A 22,710-nucleotide genomic window follows, 5' to 3' on the forward strand; every position below is an offset into this window, starting at 1 on the left:
TGTGGCATAAGATGCATAGAGGGTCATTACTATGTGGTGTAATATGAATCAGGAGCACTACATGTGGTGTAATGTGAATAAGATTGTGCTACTGTGTGGTGTAATTTGAATTGTGGGTACTATTACTGTATGTGACCACGTTGCATCTTTGTGAGACCGATGTCCCTTTATAAAGTATGAGAAGCAGGGCACAAGTTTATAGTGTGCAGGCCCCTCTAAATGTGAGAGATGGGGGGGGGGGGGGTTACTGTGTATATGAGTTCCACCACTTCTCCAGGATCACTTTAAGCCCTGATTGTTGGAAATATTGGAAATACTCCGATCTTGAACAAGTTTTTTTTTCTTTTATGAAATCTATATATATAGAGGACAGAAAGAGGTATGGGGGCTTCCTGACTGGGATGTTGTATGCATATAAAGATAGCTTATCTTCTTAGCAAACAGCTTAAACACCGGCAATATCAGTATCACTGTGTGTTCTGACAGCCAATGCTTCCATAAGCAGCAAATAGACCAGGTGCAACAAAGGGGTTGGATACGGGTGACCGGCGGTTGGGATCCTGGCGGTCAGGATACCGCCGGGGGGGATCCTAGCCGCCAGAATGCTGACAGGGGGGTTAGCGCAACAAAGCCCCTTGCAGGCTCACTACGCTCGCCACGCTATGGGCTCAGTTGCTCGCTGTGCTTGAGACAAGTTCTATTCCCACTCTATGGGTGTCGTGTTGGTATGCTGACCGTTGGGATCCCAACCCCCCGGGATCATAAATACAGAAAAGGGCACACCTATTTTTTGCCATTGCTGAAGTGAATGAGCTGCCGCAGGTCTATGATACTGGGATGTTACCCCACACAGGGGTGTAACTCCCAGAGGCAATGGAGATACCTGCCTCTGGTCTCCAAGCTCTGAAGGGACTCCTGCATGTAGAGCAGTACCTGTGTGGTTCACAGCGGGATCCAAGTGTGACTGCTGCTCTTCCAACAGAGCTCTCCGGCACACTTGCTGCTGCTGCTGCTGCAGAGTTAATCAGCTCTGCCCCAGGAGCCAAACTAATACCAGGATCAGTATGATTTCCCGACTGATGGAGTCCCGGCAGTCGAAATACCGACACCAGAATTCCGACCTCGAGCACAGCGTGTCCCCTTGGGTGGTACCTTCACTACAAGGTTCTATTTCCCCTCGGGTGGTGACATGAACCACCACTCAAGTGGGGTTTCTGGCCGGCGGTCTGCATTTCAATGGCTGCCTCTATTTTGGCATCGCGATTTAGACCGCCGGGATCCCGACAGATGGGATTATAACTGCATACCCTAATATCTGCAATAGTGGACAGGATGGCCTCTGCCTGGTACAGCTTGTGTGCGCTGCAACAAGTGACAGTGCACCCTGGACTGTCAGATAGGACCCGCCATTGATTCTGAACACTGATTCTGCTTGCTGCAGATGGCTGAATCAGAGCGTAGCAGGAGCCCTCCCAATTCACTGCGGGCTCTGTTTCCTTTATATAATTATGTAAAAGTTGTGTATGTTTATACACACCCCTTTTTTTAAGGGGGGGGGGCCTCAAACTCCAACTTGCCTCTGGGCAACTGGAATGAACTTACATCCCTAACCGACAATTGGATTATAAGGGGGCTAGCATGAGTGACCACTGCTTTTCCAATGGAGCTCTGCAGCACACTTGCTGCTGCTGCAGAATTAATCAGCTCTGTCACAGGCGTCAAGCTAATACCTGCAATAGGGGACAGTATGGCCCCTGCCTGGTACTGCTCAGTCTGTGCTGCAGCAAACTGACAGTCTGCCCCTGGCCCAGCAAGCCCCTGCTCAAAGGGCCATAGAATTGTGGGTCACTGGGCAACTGCCATGTGTGCCTATATGTTTAGAATGCCCTGTAACGGGGCTGGCCAGTCCATTTAGCACGGTACTCAGCTGCGTATGGTGCCAACCTGTAATGGCGCCACCACGGTCTGCCACACATGTGATAACTCCCGCAGCCATGGAACAATCACCTACAGCAGCCACTGCCCACCCACCTGCGCGTCCCAGCCCATGACAGCCTGACCTGAGTGTTCAGATCTCCTCACAGTCAATGGTGGCACTGTGACTGCCTTCTGCCTCTCTCTGAAAGCCTGTTACTGCAGCTGTTCAGTGGAGAGGAGAGGTGTCTGACTGTCTGCACCACCACTATCCTGACTGCAGCCACACCAACGTCTGTCCAAGCAGCTTAACATCCACATGGAGGACACCACAGCAGTCCACCACAGCACACAGTCCACCACAGTAAGTAATTAACTTTGATATTGCTTGTAATTTTTATTTAATTTTTTATGGGATTTTCTACATGTATGAGCTAATATATGTTTTTTTTCCTTTTACTTTTATTGTCCTGGAAAGCCTATGTGGTTTATTATTTTATGTGGGAGCCTATGCCTGTGTCTTTTCATGCAAAGCCTATGTGGTTTATTTTTTCCATATGGGAGCTTATGGGTATATTTTTTTCATGTTGGGGCCTATGTGGGTATTTATTTCCATGCAAAGTCTATGTGTTTTATTATTTTCATGAGGGGGTCTATGGATGTGTTTTTTTCATGTGAGGGCCTATAGGTGTATTTTATCCCCGCAATGCCTATGTGTTTTATTGTTTTTATGTGGGGGCCTATGGGATTGCTTTTTCTTTCATGCGAAACCTATGGGGGGTATTCAAATAGCCGTAGGGATAACCCTGCCCGACGTCAGACAAAACCTTGCAGCTCCTTGACATGCGAGGTAAATTCCATGAACTAATTGGGTGTTTGCACGTAGGAAAGACCCATTGATTTTCCAGTTTATGTGGAATCAGTGGGGTTCTGCATCTCAATCATGATTATTAGGCATGGGAAAAAGACTATTTAATTGAATATCCCTTTCCTGTGCTGTAGGGATTTTAACCAGCAATTAGCCCTGCAGCTAATTGAACACTCATATATGTGGGGGGAAGGGGGTTTCATATTCCACCAAGGGGCACCAAAATCTGTATCCACTTACCAAAAACAATTAGGCTTGGGCCAGCCCTGCCTTCTACCCACAATTACCCCACACGCCAAAATTATTTGTTATACTAACGCAATGTTCTAGTTCCTGACTAACAAGCCGGTTCCTATCAGAGCTGAGGCATAAGATTCAATCATACTGTCCAGTCCTCTGTCTTCTTCACACAGTAGTAGTGTGATCATGGTATCTGGTCCTTCAGTGCTCCACCCCTTCAGCTCCTTAGCTACGTTTTGCGAGATGTATTTATATCACCACAGGTTTACACCTTGTACTGCCACAGAAGGAGGAGGAGGGGAGGTTGGAGGCATCTGCATCATCTATTGGGTGGCTCATGGCAAGCTCTCTATGATGCCTCTGAGAGCAGTTTTTTAGTTGGCAGTTGGCACTGGCAGGAAGTGTGCAGGGATGCTGCGGAGGAGGAACTCATTCCCCACGTTCCAGCTCACTTTAATCTTTGGTTGCAAATTGGTGAATGTTTAAACATTCTGCAGTAATTGTTTCAAGTTTGATATCTCCATCTAACATTGTCTCTCCTCATTCCAGCCAAACCAGTCCTTCAGTACCTGCACAGAAATGGCAGTTGCCAAAGCCTGCTCTAATATTGGTACTTCATAACACTACTGTCTTACAATATCCACATCCATATTAAAATATACCATTGTTATTCAAATATCTTCTCTTACATTATAATTTAATTTGTGCAGGGCCAACATTGTTTCAGGATGTTGTATGTAATTTGTTTTATGATTCACTCAATATACAGTAAACCACTGAGTAATATATCAGTACTTTTTAAATATAATAATAATAATAATAATAATAATAATATTCAAACATGTACAAAAGACAATTAATGCAGTAGGCACTCACCAGGAATTTCATAAATTGGTTAATCAAAGCCTGAGACATAAGTGTACAATGAAGGCTGATCAGCCAGTAGACATTCCCATTGAACGTCCACAGATTAACCACTTTTTAAATGATATACGGTGACTTTCTGGAGGAAATGTCTAAATTAACTTTTTTGTGAGTGATCATGATTACATTTATATATTATTTTCTTAATTATCCTGATTAGGCCATTATCATGGCATGTTTTTTCCCCAGAGTGTTCGATTCAGCTCTATTGAATCAGCTAGCATGGATTGCCTCCACCTGCATTATAACTATATGAGCATACCTCCCAACTGTCCTAATTTTGCCAGTTTGGAGACCCTCTCTCACATAGATGAGCACAGCATCTATTTACTGGGATAGAGGGGCTGGGGGCATGTCCAGCCACTCACAGTGCGCTGGGAATGCCCCCATAGTGATGAAAACGGGGGCATGGCTCGCGATTGCGGCATTCCCGTGAAGCCATGATCCTTTTCCCGAGGCCACACCCCCTTTTTGGACACACACGCCTTTGGCACGCAGAAAAGCCTAAACTTGGGTATGAAGAAAGTTGGGAGGTATGTACTAATATCAAAAGAATGTTGTGTCTGTCAGTTTGTTCCAATTTGGCTTAAAAACTGCTGAACATATTTTCATGGAAACTGGATAATTTTTTGTGGAAACTGCTAGAAATAACCTGCACTTTGTTTTATCTTGCTCCATCAAGTTAAAGATGAGCAGAAACAAAAACAAAGTGATTAACACACAAACAATGGCGTGTTATTCAGATGTGGAAGCAAACCAAAAAAGCAATCAACTGGGCAAAACAATGTTGTACTGCAGGTGAGACAGATGTAACATATGTATGTGTGAAGTGCACAAGTATGTGGCATACCATAAAAATGTTGTCACTACTTATATGAGAGCAGTGCCGTAACTAGGCATTTTAGCGCTGTGTGGCACCCCCCCCCCCCCCATGCAAGATAGGGGCAGTGCGCGCCGTAGGTGCACAAAAGATATATAGGGGCGTGGCTTCATGTGGAAGGGGCATGGCCACAAATTAATGCCAGTTCATACTACGGTGCACAGTAGTCTCCATTTACCAGAGGTGGACTCCAAATAAGCTGTAGGAACATCTCAAGGATGATCAGTGGAAACAGGATGCACCTGAGCTTAATTTTGAGCTTCATGGCAAAAGCTGTGAATACTTATGTACATGTGATTTCTTCGTTTTTTATTTTAAGTAAATTTGCAAAAATCTCAAAAAAACGTTTTACACTTTGTCATTATGGAGTATTGTGTGTAGAATTTTGAGGGAACAAATTAATTTATTCCATTTTGGAATAAGGCTGTAACATAACAAAATGTGGAAAAACTGAAGCGCTGTGAATACTTTCCAGATGCAATGTATATCTGAGGACTGGATTCCGGAGTCATCTGTTTAGCTGAATTATTGTATCAGTAAAGTATCCCTATAAACACATTAGACCAACTTCATGTGGCACAAGCTGCACCTACCTAAGGCTTTCTCTGCGCAACTCCATCTACCTGATGCCTTCCTGGCAGCCCCTGCCTCAGGAAACCAGCTGGCACTTAGGGAGCATTCAAAGGGCAGGACTGGCCCCATCCATCTCTCTGGATCTTTGCCTTCCCTGGCAAACAGCACTATCCAGCATCACCCCGACAATAAGTGCTCCGTGGCTGCCCCACAAGAGGCACTGGATGGGTGCTGAACCCAATAGCCTTCTCATGAAATCCCTCACTAAGTGAGTCTGGCTGTCTGCCATCTTCCTGGCATCAAATCCAAAACATATGAGATCCAGCAGCGGGAAAAAGGCATTTTGCCTCATTTTAGAATCAGAATATCACGGAGAGATCTAAGTCTACTTGGAAAGGATTAGTTCGGGCGGGTTTGGTTTCCTGGAAACCGAACCAGTTCATGTCTAGTTTCAGAGGTCACTGCATTGACAGGATGTGGCAAATGTGATAGTTTAAGAGACTTCAATTCCCAGTGAATGTCTACTTTGTTATGATAATTAACAACTTGCAAGGTCAGGCTACATAAAGTAGGGGTGGACCTGGCAACTGGATGCTTTTGGCATGATCAGCTTTACAGTATGTAGCCTGTTACTGAGTCAGTACAAGCAGAGATCTTTATATTTGCACTCAAAGCAATACAGCCGAAACAACAAATACTGTATTGCATACAGGGAGGCTCTGTGGTACATTGTGACTTGCATTAAATGCGAAATATGCGTGGACAAAGCGATGGGTAGAAGCTAATACTACTACATAAGAATTGGCAGCACTGCAGATCTAGTGGAGGTTTCTCCAAAGCGGATAGATCCTTTCGAAAAATCATGTTAAAAAAAATAACCCCGCTAAAATAAATGCATGTCTCCTAAATAAAATCATACAGTTTGAAGACAGCTCCCAACTTGGGAATCCATAATTGATGTAACGATGCAATAAGTTAACAGATAAATAATACATAGGCAAATATCAGGAATGGATAATATATATATACACACTCCCAAAGATGCGGCACTCTGGTTCACCTTAAAGAACAAGGGGGCAGATGTATTAACCTGGAGAAGGCATAAGGAAGTGATAAACCAGTGATATGTGTAAAGGCACCAGCCAATCAGCTCTAATATGTAAATTAACAGTTAGGATCTGATTGGTTGCTGCCTTTATCACCTTGCACATATCACTGGTTTATCACTTCCTTATGCCTTCTCTAGGTTAATACATTTGCCCCAGAGACGGGTGTGGACTCCCATATGGATATCAACGTTTCAATATTTATTTATATTGTCATCAGGATAAAAGCTTACAAACAAAATCATACCTTTATAGAGAACCATCACCACGTGAATGCCGGCATTGGGCGCGGGACCGCTCACCCGCCCCGTTGCCGCACTGAAACAAGACGTCACAGACCCGCATCCCATGCATCCAGTGTATTATCACCATAGCAACAAGCCGACCTTGAATACAATAAAGCACAATAAGATTCAGGCAATACTGTCTATATTCAAAACATACTTATACCGCTATCAGATTATGAACATAAGAATAATAGATCCGATATACTAACGTACTAACGTAATGCTGTATAAGCTATATTTACATCTAACCCTTTTGGGACAATCTCATTGAGACGGTGAATCCATTGCGCCTCGCAGCGCAATAATTGTAAGGACCCGTTACCACCTCTGATGCTAACCGGGACCGTATCGATCATACGGTATCGGAGACTATTAAGGGGAGTGCCAGAGCAAAAGGATTTTTATATATATACAGTAAGAGCTGTAATAGTGAGCGGAGAATAGCTTCAGGGCTGGGGCCGGCGCCGAGCAGCAGCTAGTGCAGAAGCGCGTAGACTGACAGCGCTGTAGAAGTCCCTTCGGCTGCCGCCTATCTTGAGCTGTAGACATTGGGCGAGCAGGGAGAGAAGCAATACCGCTGTGTTCTACATGCGCTGTCTGGTCTCACCTGTCGCCTCTCCTACTGGGCTGTAAACGTTGGGAGAGCGGCGGAGAGACTTATGACGCTGCCATAATTGCACAAGCATATACCAGGTACATCTTAAAGGTATCTCCCTCTCCTGCAGTTGTATGGCTGTAAACATTAGAAGGGAATCAGGGAATAGCTTAGATGTTAATGCCACCAGGATGAGGTATGCTGCAGTTAGCTGTGCGCCAGGCTGCGGAGACAGGCTGCAATGAGAGTTGAGGCGTAGCAGAGCTGAGGGACAGCAGTGCCTAGCCTAAGAGACCAGAGTTGAGGGAGAGTCGCCCAGAGACAGCTTCACCCAGAGCGGCGAGCAGAGAGGAATCCAGAGAGGGACAGAGCATCTGCACAGCCAGTCGTGAGTGGGTGAGAATTGAAATTTGCACTCACAGCTATAGACACTTACACATCTATGTTCAGCTGGGCTCATAAAGGACACGGATTTGGCTGCAGCTTAATAGCTGCCAAGAGCTTTTACAGGAGAGACTAACATCTATAACAAAGGCAAGCTTAATTGTCATCAATATATATAAGACTTAAGGGGGTACTCACAGAGCGATATTCTAAGCAATCTGACTAGATTGCTTAGAACAGGCCTGGCCAACCTGTGGCTCTCCAGCTGTTGTAAAACTACAAGTCCCATCATGCTTTGCCACAGTTTTGCTATTAGGGAATGCTAAAACTGTGACACGGCATGCTGGGATGTGTAGTTTCACAACATCTGGAGAGCCACAGGTTGGCCAGGCCTGGCTTAGAATATAAGCCTGATCTCTCCGTGTGTATCCCGTGCAGGCCAATCTAGCGGGTCGCTCCCCCCCCCCCCCCCCGTCTCCCCCCGCATGCTCAGCACAGATCGCGCTGTGCTGAGCGGCAAGAGAGATGTGTGCTGAGCGGTTCGCTCAGCACACATCTCTCCCACATCGGTCCGTCTATATGGGCCTTTACATACGTTGAGGAATTGTGCTGTATGGAGCAGATAAGGAAACCATTATAAGTGCTGCCAGAAAAGTGAAACAAGGCCAATTGTAACATTTATTGAGACAGTTTCAGATTTGCTAAACAAAGTAACCTCTAAATCAGGGGTGGGGAACCTTTTTTCTACCAAGAGTCATTTGGATATTTATAAAATCCTTCGGGGCCATACAAAAATTATCACCTTAAAAATTAGCCTGCCCCCAGTCAGTAGTTATGCCCCCAGTCACTTGTCATGCCCCCAGTCACTTGTTATGCCCGATTAGATTTGCCCCCTGTCAGTTGTTTTGGCCCATTAGATATGCCCTGTCAGTTGTTATGCCTCATTAGATATGCCCCCTGTAGTTATGCCCCATTAAATATGCCCCCTAGTAGTGCCGCTTACACACACACACACACACACATTAAAAAGAAAAAAAAACACAATGCTCACCAGCCCTGCTCCTGCTTTCGGACCGCTGCCCTACCTCTCCCATGACGTCTCTCCCATAGCGCCGCACAGCCACACATGTGCACTGCCTGAGCCAGAAGCTGGAGCTCAGGAGTGAGCTCCTGCCACCGGCTGCTGCTGAGGAGCCGGGCACCCACTGGTGGTAAAATCTCAGTGGGCGCTCTGCATCTCCTCTCGTTAGGTGAGCCTTGCCGGGCCGGATCAAGTGGCTTTGAGGGCCTTATACGGCCCTCGGGCCTGAAGTTCCCCACCCATGCTCTACACTCTGGGAACCCTGCCAGACAGCCTAGTCAAAGTATCAACAATAGGAAGATACAGAATATTGAAACACAATTTGCCTGGCAGAGTATAGTATTTTATCTTGTGTAAACCTCCAGACTACAAGTGGCACACGTGATCGTATAGATCTTAAGCAAGTGTACTGGACATAAGGATCTATTTGTTGATATAATGCAAGCTAAGTGTAGATGGACATTACAAATGTATATTAACTTAGCACATTCAGCATCTACATGAACTCCTACAGGAAAGTGTTTTAAGTGTCAAGAGCAGGGTCGGCGCTACCCACTCCGCAAAGGATTGCAAAGCAGGTAGGCGCCTGGCTGGAGAGGCGCTCTCCCTGCTTTGCATCCCGCTGCGCCGCCCTGTCCCCTCTGCTGCCGGCTGCTGTGCTGTGCCTGTCACTGTATGACAGGCAGCAGCGCCAGCAACTTGAAGCCTCCCCCTACCCCCCTCCTCCAGTGACAGTAATCGCTGAAAAGGGGGTGGAGCTACATGGGGGGAATGGTGGGGGTCACACAGACAGAGGGGCGGAGCCACACTGGACCACCAGGCTGCGTGTGTTGGTGAAGTTCAGCCCAGGATCACCACTGCAGCTGCTTTGATGGGAAGGTGGGGTTGCAGTTTGATGGTGGGGGGAGCCGCGGGTTGCTGGTGGGTAGTGGGTAAGGAGGTAGAGGTTACCTGCTGCCGTGTCCTGTAGGCTTAAGCAGAGGCTTCACTTCAGCTGTCCGGCAAGTGACTCTGCCCCTGCTCTCTGCCATTGGCTGTTCTGGATAACACATGCACAGAAGTGCATGTGACTGACTCCTTGCCCTGCACTATGCATGCTGCTCTGCCTCTGATAGGGACTGTCACTGCACCAGTACAGGAGGTGTGACCAGCAGCATCTGAGGATCCTAGTAAGTGACAGATCTCCACATCTGCCCCAGACACACATGTCCCACCTGCACTGCACCTCCTCCTGCCAACACCTGACTCTACCCATACATTCTTCTCTGTGATTGCTTCTCACGCCCCCCCCCCCCCCACCCATGTATCTGTAGCAGTCACCTACTGTCTGTCTCTGCATCTGTTTTCCACCTTTATTACCAGGTGTGTGTGTGTGTGTGTGTGTGTGTGTGTGTGTGTGTGTGTGTGTGTGTGTGTGTGTCTCTATCTACCCTAACAATGTGTACTACTGTCCCTACCCAAGTGTGACTGTGTCCCCCCCCCCCTCCTGTGTGACTGTGTGTCCCCCCTCCTGTGTGACTGTGTCCTTCCCCTCCTGTGTGACTGTGTGTCCCCCACTCCTGTGTGACACTGTGTCCCCCATTCCTGTGTGACACTGTGTCCCCCTCCTGTGTGACTATGGCCCCCATCCTGTGTGACTGTGTCCCTCACTCCTGTGTGACACTGTGTCCCCCATTCCTGTGTGACTATGGCCCCCCTCCTGTGTGACTGTCACCCATTCCTGCGTGACTGTGTCCCCCCTTCCTGTGTGAATGTGTGCCCCCTGCAGCGTGTCCATGTACCCAACACTTGTGTGCATGACCATCTCCCCTCCTGTGTGTGTGTGTGTGTCAGTTGTATGTGTCTCCTATAGTGTGTGTGTTAATTGTGCCTTCTGCACCTTCTGACTTGCATTATATAAGAAAGAACGGGGGACACAAGTTAAATATTTAAAGGAGGGGGAAGGGTCACAAGTTAAATATATAAAGGGTGCAGGGCCCAATGTGATTAAGAATGTGCTACTGTGTGGTGAAATGGGGGTACTATTACGTGGCCACGCCCCTTCTGTGTGAGACCACACCCTTTTCTTCGACACACACCAAAGGTGCGCGCTGTCCCTTTGTAAAATATGGGAGGGCGCAAATTTATAGTTTGCAGGGGGGCGCCGAACACCCTAGCACCGGCCCTGGTCAAGAGAACAACTAGTTTATACATAACGTTAATTTATGAATTAATGGGGGTCATTCCGAGTTGTTCGCTTGCAAGCGGATTTTAGCAGATTTGCTCATGCTAAGCCGCCGCCTACTGGGAGTGAATCTTAGCATCTTAAAATTGCGAACGATGTATTCGCAATATTGCGATTACACACCTCGTAGCAGTTTCTGAGTAGCTCCAGACTTACTCGGCATCTGCGATCATTTCAGTGCTTGTCGTTCCTGGTTTGACGTCACAAACACACCCAGCGTTCGCCCAGACACTCCTCCGTTTCTCCAGCCACTCCTGCGTTTTTCCCGGAAACGGTAGCGTTTTTTCCCACACGCCCATAAAACGGCCTGTTTCCGCCCAGTAACACCCATTTCCTGTCAATCACATTACGATCGCCAGAATGAAAAAAAATCCGTGAGTAAAATTCCTAACTGCATAGCAAATTTACTTGGCGCAGTCGCAGTGCGGACATTGCGCATGCGCATTAAGCGGAAAATCGCTGCGATGCGAAGATTTTTACCGAGCGAACAACTCGGAATGACCCCCCATGTGCATAAATGTACTTGTAATTATTCTTGAGCCATAAGATCTATTCACATATGCATATGAGAAGGTGTGTCATGCATGACATTTAATTTAATAACCCGGGCGTTCACCTTGGATTATATTTTTTTTTGTCACAGTCAAACGTGAACTCAGGTACAGTAGCTACCTTAAAGGTAAAGGTAATCTTTGTGTTGCATGCAGGTAAACTGTATAGGCCTTGGGGTAGGATTAGAAGAGAAAGTGTGACCCATGAATTGTATTTTCTCGTTCTATTACAATTTGTGTAACTTTATATTATTTTATTCAAATTAAATATTATCTTATTTAATTACACACAATAAAGTAGTGCAGTAAAAGTTTATTTAGTACAGTAAGTAGAATAGAACTGTCTGCTGTCCCAAGCCAGCAATATTTATAAATAGAAAACTAACACCATTAGTTAACCTTGGGTGGAGGCACATTACACTAATAGTCTAGTAGTGTATAAAATGTTATTTTGACACGTAACCAAGGGTTACATTGAGAACATGCCGTGGACAGGGTAATCATTAATCCTTAATAATGTTAATCTTGAGGATTACATTTTAATAGCTGAATTCTATATTATTATATGGTTTGGATTACAATTAAATATATTTATTGTACGGATTAAAATGTGATAACCTACTTCTATTGTGCTTGTGAAACTCTCCATGTGGTGATTCTTGTAGATAACAGCAAACGGGTTGCTTATGAAAGAGCAGGGCACATGAGGTTAGTGTTGACAGTACTACTGGACAGTGGGCCTAATTCAGACATAAAGGTAGATGTGAGAAATTTAGCACATCTATGATCAGTCACACAGACATGCGGGGGGACGCCCAGCACAGGGCTAGTCCGTCCCGCATCTCAGGCCCGACACCCCCTCCCCGCACAAGTACAAAAGCATTACACAGCTGCGATGCTTTTGTACTTTAGGAGTAGCTCCCTACCAGCACAGCTCCTGTGCACTGGCAGGGAGCTACTCATCGCTGTGAGGGTCGCAGCGGCTGCGTGTGACATCACGCAGACACTGCTGCCCGCCCCTGCACGGTTCGGGCATGCCTGCATCGCCTAGACTGCGCCCCCTAACTGGCGGGAAAACTCCCCCGGCCCGCACTCTCCCACCCAGCGACCGCCCCTGCCTGTCAATCAGGCAGAGGCAAACACAGGGCTGAGATGGACATCGGCTGTCTGGTATGTGCCGGCGCACTGCGACGCCGGCGCATGTGCAGTTCAGACCTGGTTGGCTGCTGCGCATTTCTGAATTAGGCCCTGTATCATTTTGTAAACATGTCATTGACAGTTTTCAATTTTCAAAAAGCAAATAGTATTGCAGGTGTAACGTGTCTGTGTAACAGTGATGACCTATAAAACCTGGTTATTTTTGTTTAGCTACTGTATATATCTGTATCTGTTTTGCAGGAGCTGTTTGGATTCTGGACAGAGAGGTGGCGCAGCGTTCTCTGCATTCTTGGTTATATTTTCTCTCTGGGGTTTCTTAGACTCCTTTTCTATTGGAAGCCAGAGATGGATGTTTGGTGTCACTGCGTTCCTTGCAGTTTGGCAGAAGCTGATGTTGTCTTGCTCAGGACCACAGTGAGTATCCTTGTTGTTCATGTATCAAACAAAGCAGAGTATGTGTCTCTTTGTTACACAACATTTGAGCATGTTTTCTTTTTATAAAAAAAAATACATGTTTTATATCAGATAAGGAAAGTAGAAAAGTAACAATAGTGTAGGTTCTCGTTTCTTCAGCAGCCCTCTTTATAATGTTATTTTATTCAGGTTGGGTACTAAATGCCGGCCGTGGCATTTGATTATGGGAATTCAAACAGAGAGGGAGGCTAGTTATACTTACATTCCCCCAAACACCCCTAACCTGAACCCATTCCTTCCTGAAGCCTAAACCTAAACCCCCCAAGCAGCCTAACCCTCCCAGGGGGTATCTAAACCTAGCCCCCCTCCCCACAGCCTTACCCTCCCCCCCTCCCTGCTGCCTACCCCTAACCCTCACCCTGCAGCCTAAACCTAACACCCAGTGGCGTAACTAGAAATTTTTCTCCCCCAAGCCAAAAAATTCTTCGGCGCCCCCCCCCTTCATGCTCCATAATTGGGAGCAAGGAAGGGATAAATATGTGCGCGCCGAAGGCGCGCGTGCCAAAAAGGGGCGTGGTTTTGTTGGAGTGGGCGTGGTTTCGCATAAAGGGGCGTGGCATTGCAGGAAAAGACTACCTTATACCCCAGTTTTTCAACCTGCACGCCCATACGTTGGCCACCACAGGAAAGAAAAATAATCCTGATTCATGCCCCTTACATTATTTGTCATTTTTCCTCCTTATAGTAATGCCCAGTATACATTATGCCACAAAGGTAAAGAAAAAACACCCTAAGGTGGATTTTCTCCAGGCGCTGATGAGGGAGGTGCACCACAGCAGCTAAAACAAATGGGGTTGGTCAGACCCCCAAAACACAAATGAGTATAGAAAGAATTAAAGCGCTAAAATGGTCATATATGAGAGCAGAAGGTCACATGAAAATACACATTTATTGGAATAAAAAAGAAACTTAAAATAGTTAAAAATTGTAACAATGTATGAAATATATGATAGAGGACACAATAAAGTGTCAAATCGCTGTGTCTCTCTCAGTCCTGATAAGAATGTATAGACAGTTCACACCTGTTCCAATAAACAGTCCCTTAGTTGATATGCTCAAGGTACCCCGTCAATGTTCCATCATGTATAATAGTTACCACCAGCAGTTGTCCAAGGTGTTTAAGCGGATAGGCATCCGCAGCGGCTTGTCCCTTGTTTAGCTGTGGGTGATGGATGTTCTTCAAACGGGTCCACAAAATGAGCCAGTGGTGGGGACCTGGTCCAGGTGGAGAGTCCTCAGGAATGGATTGTAGAAAGTAGGCACACACAGCACCAATCGCCCAATTGTGTCCTCTATCATATATTTCATACATTGTTACAATTTTTAACTATTTTAAGTTTCTTTTTTATTCCAATAAATGTGTATTTTCATGTGACCTTCTGCTCTCATATATGACCATTTTAGCGCTTTAATTCTTTCTATACATTATGCCACATACTGCAATGGCCCTTAGACATTATGCCGCACACAATAATGCACGACACAATATGCACACACTGTAATGCCCCCGACACATTATGCCACACACCGTAATGTCTGTGACACATTATGCCACACACCGTAATGCCTGTGACACATTATGACAGGAATCGCAATGCTCGTTATACATTATGCTACACACTGCAATGCCCCTGATACATTATAGCACATACAATGTCTGTGACACATTATGACACACACCGCAATGTCCGTGATACATTATGCCACACACTGCAATGCCCGATACATTATAGCACATACAATGCCTGTGACACATTATGCCACACACTGCAATGACCTTGAGACATTATACCACAATGCCCGTGATATAGTATACCATACACCGTAATGCCTGTGACACATACCGCAATGCCCTGCCCGTTATACCCTATGCCACACATCGCAATGCCCGTTATGTATTATGCCACACTGCAATGACCCTGAGACATTATACCACATACCACAATGCCCGTGATATAGTATACCACACACCGTAATGCCTGACACATTATGACACACACCGCAATGTCCGTGATACATTATGCCACACACTGCAATGACCCTGAGACATTATACCACATATCACAATGCCCGCGATATAGTATACCATACACCGTAATGCCTGTGACACATTATGACACACACCGCAATGTCCGTGATACATTATGCCACACACCGTAATGCCCATTACACATTAAGTCCTACAGTAAGGCTTCTAATTACTTTTCAATTACCTGCTCGTTGTCAGGGGTTTCATGCACTGGGTGTCATACTCGTTGCCAGGGGTTTCATGCTCTTGGTTCCATGCACGGTGCCAGGGGTTTTCATGCTCAGGGTGTCATGCTCGTTGCCAGGGGTTTCATGCACTGGGTGTCATGCTCGTTGCCAGGTGTTTCATGCACTGGGTGTCATGCTCGTTGCCAGGTGTTTCATGCACTGGGTGTCATGCTCGTTGCTAGGAGGTAGTCCTTGTTGCTAGGGCTGTGCTCCCAGTGCCACATATGTCCCCAGTGTACTTACATGCCCCAGTGCCAAATATAGTCATCGTCCCCATGTGCCAGGTACACATATACCCCCCCAGTGCCACATATGCCCCCAGTGCCAGATATTCCCCCCCAGTGCCACATATGCCCCCAGTGCCAGATATGCCCCCAGTGCCATATATTCCCCCCCCAGTGCCAAATATGCCCCCAGTGCCAGATATTCCCCCCCCAGTGCCAAATATGCCCCCAGTGCCAGATATTCCCCCCCAGTGCCAGATATTCCCCCCGTGCCATATATGAGCCCAGTGCCAGATATTCCCCCCAGTGCCAGACATTCCCCCCGTGCCATATATGCCCCCAGTGCCAGATATCCCCCCCAGTGCCAGATATTCCCCCCCCCAGTGCCAGATATCCCCCCCCCCCAGTGCCAGATATTCCCCCCAGTGCCAGATATTCCCCCCAGTGCCATATATGCCCCAGTGCCAGATATCCCCCCCCCAGTGCCAGATATTCCCCCCAGTGCCATATATGCCCCAGTGCCAGATATCCCCCCCCAGTGCCATATATGCCCCCAGTGCCAGATATTCCCCACAGTGCCATATATGCCCCCCGTGCCATATATGCCCCCAGTGCCAGATATCCCCCCCCCCAGTGCCATATATGCCCCCAGTGCCAGATATTCCCCCCCAGTGCCATATATGCCCCAGTGCCAGATACCCCCCCCCCCAGTGCCAGATATGCCCCCAGTGCCAGATATTCCCCCCAGTGCCAGAAATGCCCCAGTGCCAGATATTCCCCCCAGTGCCATATATGCCCCAGTGCCAGATATCCCCCCCCCAGTGCCAGATATTCCCCCCAGTGCCATATATGCCCCAGTGCCAGATATCCCCCCCCCCAGTGCCATATATGCCCCCAGTGCCAGATATTCCCCCCAGTGCCATATATGCCCCCCGTGCCATATATGCCCCCAGTGCCAGATATCCCCCCTCAGTGCCATATATGCCCCCAGTGCCAGATATTCCCCCCCATTGCCATATATGCCCCAGTGCCAGATACCCCCCCCCCAGTGCCAGATATGCCCCAGTGCCAGATATTCCCCCCAGTGCCAGAAATGCCCCAGTGCCAGATATTCCTCCCCCCCCCCGTGCCATATATGCCCCCAGTGCCAGATATTTCTCCCCCCCCCCGCCGCCGTCGCTTTTTGGAGGGACACGGAGGGCACAGCTCGTCTCTCCTGTGTCCCTCCTGCTGCATCATCTCCGGCGGCCGCGGGTCTAATAGGGGGAAGTGCCGGTTCGTGAGCCAATTAGAGCTCACGGACGGCACTTCCCACTATTAGACCAGCGGCCGCGGGAGATGATGCAGCAGGAGGGACACAGGGAGGCGCGCTGTCCCTCCGTGTCCCTCCAACAAGCGGCGAAGGGAAGGAGACTGCAGACTGACATGCGGACGCTCGTCCGCATGTCAGTCTGCTGTAAATCAGTGGCGCCCCCGCAGCCCCTCGCCCCCAAGCCACCGCAAAGACTGCGGGGGCAGTAGTTAGGCCACTGCTAACACCCCCATCCCCTTCTGGTGGACCTGCGGTGTATCATCTAGGATCCCAGGTGACAGGATGCCGGTGCCAGGATTGTGATCCCTGATGGGCTGGGGGCGCCGGCATTCCGATAAGTGTCGGGACTAAATAACAACAAAGGAATCCCGACACTTATTGGAATGCCAGCGCCCCCAGCCCATCAGGGATCACAATCCGGACACCGGCATTCCGATAAATGTTGGGATTCTGTTGTTGTTATTTAGTCGCTATTTAGACATCCCTCTTATTCATCTGCTATTATTTCTTACTAAACATGCTTTATTAACATTCAGTGTATTTTCTTCTACTACCATTCTACTTAGGAATTTACCCAAAATAGAGTTGAGTAATAGGATTCAGTAGTAGACATTACACAAGAAGTATTTTGTAAGCTTATGAGCAGGGCCCTCTTATCTCTTTGTCTGTCTGTTATGGTATTACTACTGTTTAATTACTGATTTGTTACAAATTGTAGAGCACAATGGAATATGCTGGCTTGCGATAAGTAAATATTATTATTATTATTATTATTATTATTATTATTATTATTATTATGTTGGATCAGTAAACAATGTAAGATTTAGCAATTTGTAAAATGTTGCTACATAGCAAAGTGACTGTAGCTGTTCTGTTACAGTTTTTACTCATACTGTTCCTATACAGAGATATGAACATGGAGATAAAATACAGGTTTTGCAAATATTTTTTTAAATGTCATTTTAATATTTAAAAAAAAAAACATTTAATTTATATTCAGACTGTATTATTTTTTCCATTAGTAGTACTGAAGCCCAAATGTGGGTCTCAGTTTTACTGTCCACATGTGAGCTGGCAAGCAGACGATCAAAAACATAGGTTGACTGCAGTGACGAAGCATTGAATAGTAAAACAGACCCCTATAAGAGAACTGGCATTGACAAGTTTAAGTAGATCTACAAATATACTGTAAGACAAAGGGGAGGTGAAGCCTAAAAACCCATATTAGAGAGAGTAAGCGTGTTCTGGTGGAGTCCAGACTTCAGTGGACATTGGGTCAAATTGTGTTGTCACTGTGGAAGATGTTGCTGATTGTGGTTGTAGATCCACTGTGCTGCTAACAGTTGCTAGCTTACCCAAGGAGAAGAGTCTAATTGGCCAGCAGTCTATACCCAGGGCCCCAGTAATGAGTCACAGCTTCGTCATAGCCCTCACACAGCTCACAGTGCCCAGGGTCACTCCATTAGTCAGCATCTGGTAATTAATTTACCAGTGGACATTGTATAAGACACAAAAGTGTCTGATGCTAACTACATGGAAGGGCTAGGGTGGGTTGAACTCAGGTCACATCTGTAACGCAGGGGGAGATTTATCAAAGCTTGGAGAGATATAAAGATGAGAGAGATAAAGTACCGACCAATCAGCTCCTGTCATTTTTCAAACACTAGTCCCGATTCAGACCTGATCCCTGCTGTGCGTTTTCTCACAGCAGGCGATTATCGATACACTGTGCATGCATATGCACCGCAATGCGCACGCACGTCACCTAACAACAACAGGCATCGCCGAACGGCGACAGGCTGGTGCAAAAAATTTTATCACATGGATGTACGCAAGGTGATTGACAGGAAACTGGTGTTTGTGAGTGGTAACTGCCCGTTTTCTGGGAGTGTCAGGAAAATAGTAGGCGTGTACAAGCGTTTTCAGGGAGGGTGTGTGACGTCAGCTCTGGACTGGATCAGCCTGTTCTCATCGCACTGTATGAGTAAGTCCTGGGCTGCGCACAGACTGCACACAGTGGTAAAATCATTCACTGGTGAGTGTGGTGCGAACAGATTTGCAGCTGTCCTGACTTAGGGACATTTGTAGCACAGTGTACACATGCAATTGCATACTTGCACGGGCGAATTTACACTCCCCTTGCGCGGCGACTATCTGATCACAGGACAGCAAAATTAGCAGCCCAGCGATCAGGTCTGAATTACCCCCACTGTCAGGTAGGAGCTGGTTGGTACTTTATATCTTTCCACTCCATGAGATCATCTCCACACCGTCTCTGCCTATACTGTGAACGGGTCCTGGGTCGCATCGACACTGCACCTGACCCGGTACTAACCTGGGAATAACCCTTCTTTATTCCCGGGTTGAAATACCGGGTCAGGTGACCCGGGAATTCAGGAGTGACCCCTTTAACACTGCAAAGCGACCCGCGTCAACCTGGCAATATACCGAGTCAATACCGGGTTATTTGTGCATTGAGAAAGGTGTATAATTTGTGTCTCAACAAACTGCTGCTGCTTTGCAAATATTGGCATTTTGGTCTGTAGAGCTACCGAGTGTGGTATGGAAGGTAGATAGTAACTAGGTCGACCACTATTGGTTGACAGTAACTAGGTCGACATGTTCTGGGTCGACAGGTCAAAAGGTCAACATGAGTTTTTTATGGGGGGTTTATGTCGTTTTCTTCATACAGTGATCGGGAACCCAGATTAGTGCACCGTGTCCCCTCACATGGCTCGTTTCACTCGCCATGCTTCGGGCAAGGTTATCGTTCCCAATTGTAGCCCACGTGGATCGTTAAGCATGAAAAGGTTCAAAAAAAGAAAAAATCGTGAAAAACTCATGTCGACCTTTTGACCCGTCAACCTAGTACATGTTGACCTAAGGACCCTGTCAACCTAGAAAGCCTGTCGACCTAGTTACTGTCGACCAATAGTGATCAACCTAGATACTGTCGACCTAGTTACTGTCGACCTAGAGACCGGATCCCGAGCTACTGTATGTGCCCCAGTGTAAGCATTTGTCCAAACTGAGGCACGCAGCCTGCCCAAAGTTGTATTTGCACTATGCAACAGTCATTTTGCCCTTTATAAATACCTCCAGTGCTGAGATTATTTTATAGGAATTATCAAAATCCAGTATCCTTTTTATACCCACATGCAAATACATTTTGAAAGCAACTTTTTCACAAAAACATAAAAACTATTATTTATATTTTATAAGTTTTTGCTAATAATGTACAGGGAGTTCAAAAAGTCCCTCTGCAGTGACTGTTTGCTAAGCAAGTCTCATCGCAGAGAATGTGTGCCAAGTAATATGACTAAATAATTGTTTTTAAATAGTTTATATGAAAAAGAATTTGTTATGCATTTATCTCTATGAAGTGTTGTTCCTCTCCGGCCTACCACAGCTGAGAAGATCTTCAGCTGGAGACAGCGCTCACTGCTGAGGGACTGTCCAAACTCCCTGTATGTAACTCATTTAAAATGAATACTATTAGGATGTGTTTTATGTGGCTTGTTCAACATGATATATTGGACATGAATAATAACACAATGCTTCAATCTATGCACAGGGTGAAAGTAAGGAGTACATAAAAAAACTGGTGATTGAGATCTATATTAATGTAGCCAGTGTAAAACCAGGACATCCGATTGTCCATGATGAAGATTCAATTATAAGCAAATCCATTATGAGGCCAAATGGCAAGGTAAGTATTTTTGCACAAGTTGAAGGATCATATTACTCAATGGGCTATATTATAGAAAAGGTCTGCTTTACACTGAATGTTAGCACCACTTTAAATTTGCAGATCCAACCCTCCAAGAAGCTGCAGATACAAAAGCCACTGCTTTACAGGTGCAGATATTCCAATAGGCATGTGCCTAGGAGCACAACTTGGGGCTGGGGGTGGCACAGAAGGCTGACTTCCCCCCAAACCCACCACTCATCCGATGCATCTGAGCAGCTGGCCCTTTTTTAACCTAGGGAGGAGAGGGAGCGTGACATCTGAATAGGATGGTAGGGCTACATTGGACCAACTGAGCAGGGCTTGTGGCAGAGGGATATGTGTAGCTGCTGCAGAATCCCAGTGGGAGTGTGTGTAGGAAAACAGGCATACGTAAAATGGAGAGAGAAAAGTTTTCATCCGCACCTGAAACAAAGAAATTTATTTGAAGCTTTAGGGATTATTGGTCCTTATTTATATTACTACACTGTGTTATTCAAATGATTTTGACCAATTTTGTGGGTGCTACCCTCCGATTAAACACATGTTAAAGAATTTGGCAGAAAGGAAAAGAATCGGATTCTATTGGGTGCACTCCGTCCCTTTAAATTTTATTGTTTAAAATACAATTTTATTTAATTTGTTTAAAATTTGATATGAACATGCCACCCTTGTCTAAGAACCTGTAGGGCTCAATGTACACTGCTCAAAAAAATAAAGGGAACACTAAAATAACACATCCTAGATCTGAATGAATGAAATAGTCTTATTAAATACTTTGTTCTTTACATAGTTGAATGTGCTGACAACAAAATCACACAAAAATTATCAATGGAAATCAAATTTATTAACCCATGGAGGTCTGGATTTGGAGTCACCCTCAAAATTAAAGTGAAAAAACACACTACAGGCTGATCCAACTTTGATGTAATGTCCTTAAAACAAGTCAAAATGAGGCTCAGTAGTGTGTGTGGCCTCCACGTGCCTGTATGACCTCCATACAACGCCTGGGCATGCTCCTAATGAGGTGGCGGATGGTCTCCTGAGGGATCTCCTCCCAGACCTGGACTAAAGTATCTGCCAACTCCTGGACAGTCTGTGGTGCAACGTGGCGTTGGTGGATGGAGCGAGACATGATGTCCCAGATGTGCTCAATTGGATTCAGTAAAGGGCTCCTTAGCAAGAAGAACAGGCGCTTGTTATGGGATTGCTGCACCAAGCAGCTGCCACATGAACAGGAGGGTCACTCCCGTAAAAACACAGAAAACAGAAAATGTACAGGCAGCGCTACTGATGAAGTGATTAGATTAGAGCAATATTAAATAGTATAACAATGTATTATAATAAAAACAATAAAACTGCTAAAATTAGCAATTAATCTCCTCACAATTGTAAAGAACAAAGTACATACACCACATTCAGTTAATATTTCTATATGTAATGGGATCACCTGGTGTCTGTTCCTATGTATTATGCCCAGATAAGTCCACTAATTCCATAGAGGCTTGATTAGAAAAGCACAGTTCGGTTGTTTAGATATTTACCGGTCACCACTTTAGAGGTGGAAAGGCTTCCATACATGAGAGTCCATGTTAGATTTATAATGTCCTCATTTGTGTTGGTGAGTGCTGGAGATATCCTCTTGTTTGCTGCATGGCAAGCTGGTAGTGGATCCGGGACTGGTTCAGACACACGCTGGTGATCGCCAAAACTGAGGTGGTGTGAAACAGGGGGTTCCTGGCGCGTTTCGCTGCTCCCCAAAAAGTTTAGCAGCTTTATCAAAGGATACCATACAGTGAATGAGTGGGGTTTATATACCCTTTCAAATGAGGAGGATTACTAACACTTGTGCAAATAATCAATCCAATCACTTCATATAGAGTTCAAAACACATATATAGTACATAGGAGGCAGACCTATTGTGCAGACTTA

General features: G+C 46.1%; 1 protein-coding gene across 1 annotated transcript in view; it reads left to right on the plus strand.

The window, feature by feature from the left end:
- The first annotated feature begins 873 nt into the window (after positions 1–873).
- The window catches only part of LOC134910908 (probable cation-transporting ATPase 13A4), a 177,476-nt gene continuing 155,639 nt past the window's right edge, over positions 874–22,710 (plus strand). Inside the window, exons 1-3 of the mRNA XM_063919294.1 lie at positions 874–1,062; positions 13,026–13,199; positions 20,626–20,760. Of these exons, the coding sequence (XP_063775364.1) occupies positions 874–1,062; positions 13,026–13,199; positions 20,626–20,760 (498 nt within the window). The remainder of the gene's footprint in view (positions 1,063–13,025; positions 13,200–20,625; positions 20,761–22,710) is intronic.

Source organism: Pseudophryne corroboree, chromosome 4 (genome assembly GCF_028390025.1).
Source record: "Pseudophryne corroboree isolate aPseCor3 chromosome 4, aPseCor3.hap2, whole genome shotgun sequence".
NCBI lineage: Eukaryota > Metazoa > Chordata > Amphibia > Anura > Myobatrachidae > Pseudophryne > Pseudophryne corroboree.